Source organism: Monoraphidium neglectum (assembly GCF_000611645.1).
Source record: "Monoraphidium neglectum strain SAG 48.87 unplaced genomic scaffold scaffold04735, whole genome shotgun sequence".
NCBI classification, from domain to species: domain Eukaryota; kingdom Viridiplantae; phylum Chlorophyta; class Chlorophyceae; order Sphaeropleales; family Selenastraceae; genus Monoraphidium; species Monoraphidium neglectum.
This window is the reverse complement of record NW_014008894.1, coordinates 1-2,135: the sequence shown is the minus strand read 5'-3', so window position 1 is coordinate 2,135 and position 2,135 is coordinate 1. Positions and strand designations below refer to the sequence as shown.

Here is a 2,135-nt window from a genome sequence, read left to right as displayed (position 1 = left end):
GCTGAAGGGTGCAGGCGGGGGTGCAGGTGAGTGCGGGCAGCAGGGGACGAGCGGAAAGTGCTTTTGAGGCTGGCCGCTCCTGGCTTCCAGCTCGTGCTCCTGCAATAAACTGCATGGGCGCGATGTCGGCCCACTCAGATGCTCGACCCTGGCCCGAACCCTATTTGTTGACCCTGACCCTGACCCCGGCGCTGACCCTGGCCCTCACTCACATGTCGATGAGCTTGATGTAGTGCAGCCTGGGGGGGGTGAGGGTGTGTGTGGGGATGATCCATGTGCGTTTATAAGGGTGTGTGCGTGTTTTGTGCATGTGTGTGTGTGTGTACGTGCATGCATGCATGCATGCATGCGTGTGTTTTTGTGTGCACACGTGCACAGAACAAGCCACGAATGGTGGTGCACGTCTGTAGCCCATCATCTCGGCACGATAGTCAGTCAGACCGACCCAGGTCACTCGAACACAAAGTCAACCAAGAATCCCGTCTATCGCACAAGTAGTCACGCAGACGATGAGCCTTGAATTGGACATGCAAGCTCAGATCAGATGGGATCATCAGATCACCTCCTGTCAGAGATGGGCTCGTACACCTGCTCGTACTTGCGGATCCGCTCCAAAAAGTCACTCAGGGCCTTTGGGGGGTTGGGGGGGCCACCGGTGTGCGGGTGATTCTCAATGTGGAGAGCGGATACGTCTTGTGTGTGTGTGTGTGTGTGTGTGTGTGTGTGTGTGTGCGCGCGCGCGTGCGTGCGAGCGCATGAGAGTGTGTGTGTGAGTGTTGTTTGGGGGGGGGGGGTTGTGAACCTCAAGGCTGGGACTCGTAGGGTGGTATGACACGTGCAGGGTGGCGCTCTCTGCACCAAGGCTGCGGGGCAGGCCACCACTGGAGGCCACCTCGCACGCGCCTTCCAGTGCAAGGGACCGCCCCCAAGCGGCGCCGGCAGGCGACTCGGAAGAGAGGGCTCCGCAAAAAGCGCAAGCAGTGGTGTACATCAAATCGTCGACGACTGACTTGCAACCTCTGCTAGTCAAGGGAAGTGGGGGGGACCCCTCCGGGGTGGCTGATGTGGCCGGGTCACCCACCGCCTCGGTGTCAACGCCCTGGTAGTCGGGTGAGAACCTCATCTTGTACCTGCACGGGTGACGCGGGGTTACACCGCGGGGTGACGCCACGGGTTCCGCCTTGAAATGGCTCAACAAAGCACGAGGAAGGGCAGACTTTGCAAGCACCTGCACCACAGGTAGAGGCGACATGCAAGTGCACCCGGCTTGCTGTGACAGTACAAAATCACCCCAGTCGCAGCGTGTAACCGCCTGCAACCGCTGCAACCGCCGCCGGCGCCCACCTGTAGTTTGACTGCAGCACCTCGGTGTCGTTGCAGATCGACTCGATGAACATGTACTGGAACTTGCCTGGTGGGGCGGGTTTGTAAGGGAGTGGTGCAAGAAGTGGTTGGGGGTTGTGTGAGGTTGCGGCAGGTTGTGGCATCATGGGAGGGGGTGAGGATGCGTGAGGTGGGGTGACGGGGCATGAAAATCATTTGGGAGTTCAGGAGAAAATGGTTGAGAGTGGTTTGCCCGTGTGCCGTCCCCGGAGTCCATCAGAGGGCTGGGAGGGCAGCAATAGCCTCGCCAGGCGTTTCGCAGCATCCGCGCCAGCAGCAACCAAGGTCCGTTTGAAACGAACACAATGCAGCGCTCGCAAATGTCGATGTAGTTATTCAATGCAAACACAAATTATATGTAAAACCCGCCTACCATGGAAGGTGTCGATCAGCAGCCGCCGCCGCTCCTCGGTGGTGTTGGTCGCGTCAAAGATCGCCACCTGCCCGGTGGCTGTGTTTTGTATTTTATAGCGGCCGCCGAGGGGTTTCGGGGTGGGGTGGGTCAAGGGTGGGTGGCGTCGGCGGGCGGAGCCAGGGACGAATCATGTCCTACCTTTGCCCAAAAAATCATGCAAAACTCGAGCGTCGTCACGAGTGGCAGCCAAGCAGCCGAATCGACAGGCGGGGCGCATAATACATAAAAAAATATCGGGCCACCCACTGTCGAGCCAGCTGGTCATGTCCTCGAGGGCCGCGTGCAGCGCCCTGTGGCGCGCCACCAATCCTTGCTGTGTTGCGGCGGCGCGCGGGTG

At 59.6% G+C, this 2,135-nt stretch overlaps 1 protein-coding gene across 1 annotated transcript; it reads right to left on the bottom strand.

Annotated features, from left to right (window-relative positions):
* Window positions 1-208: 208 nt before the first annotated feature.
* On the bottom strand, window positions 209-1,954 carry MNEG_14749 (hypothetical protein; the record flags this gene model as incomplete). Its single annotated transcript, XM_014036779.1, has 6 exons — window positions 209-239; window positions 563-630; window positions 1,082-1,130; window positions 1,345-1,411; window positions 1,757-1,823; window positions 1,937-1,954. 6 exons carry the CDS (start codon window positions 1,952-1,954, stop codon window positions 209-211), a joined length of 300 nt encoding a protein of 99 aa, XP_013892233.1.
* Between the last annotated feature and the right edge of the window lie 181 nt (window positions 1,955-2,135).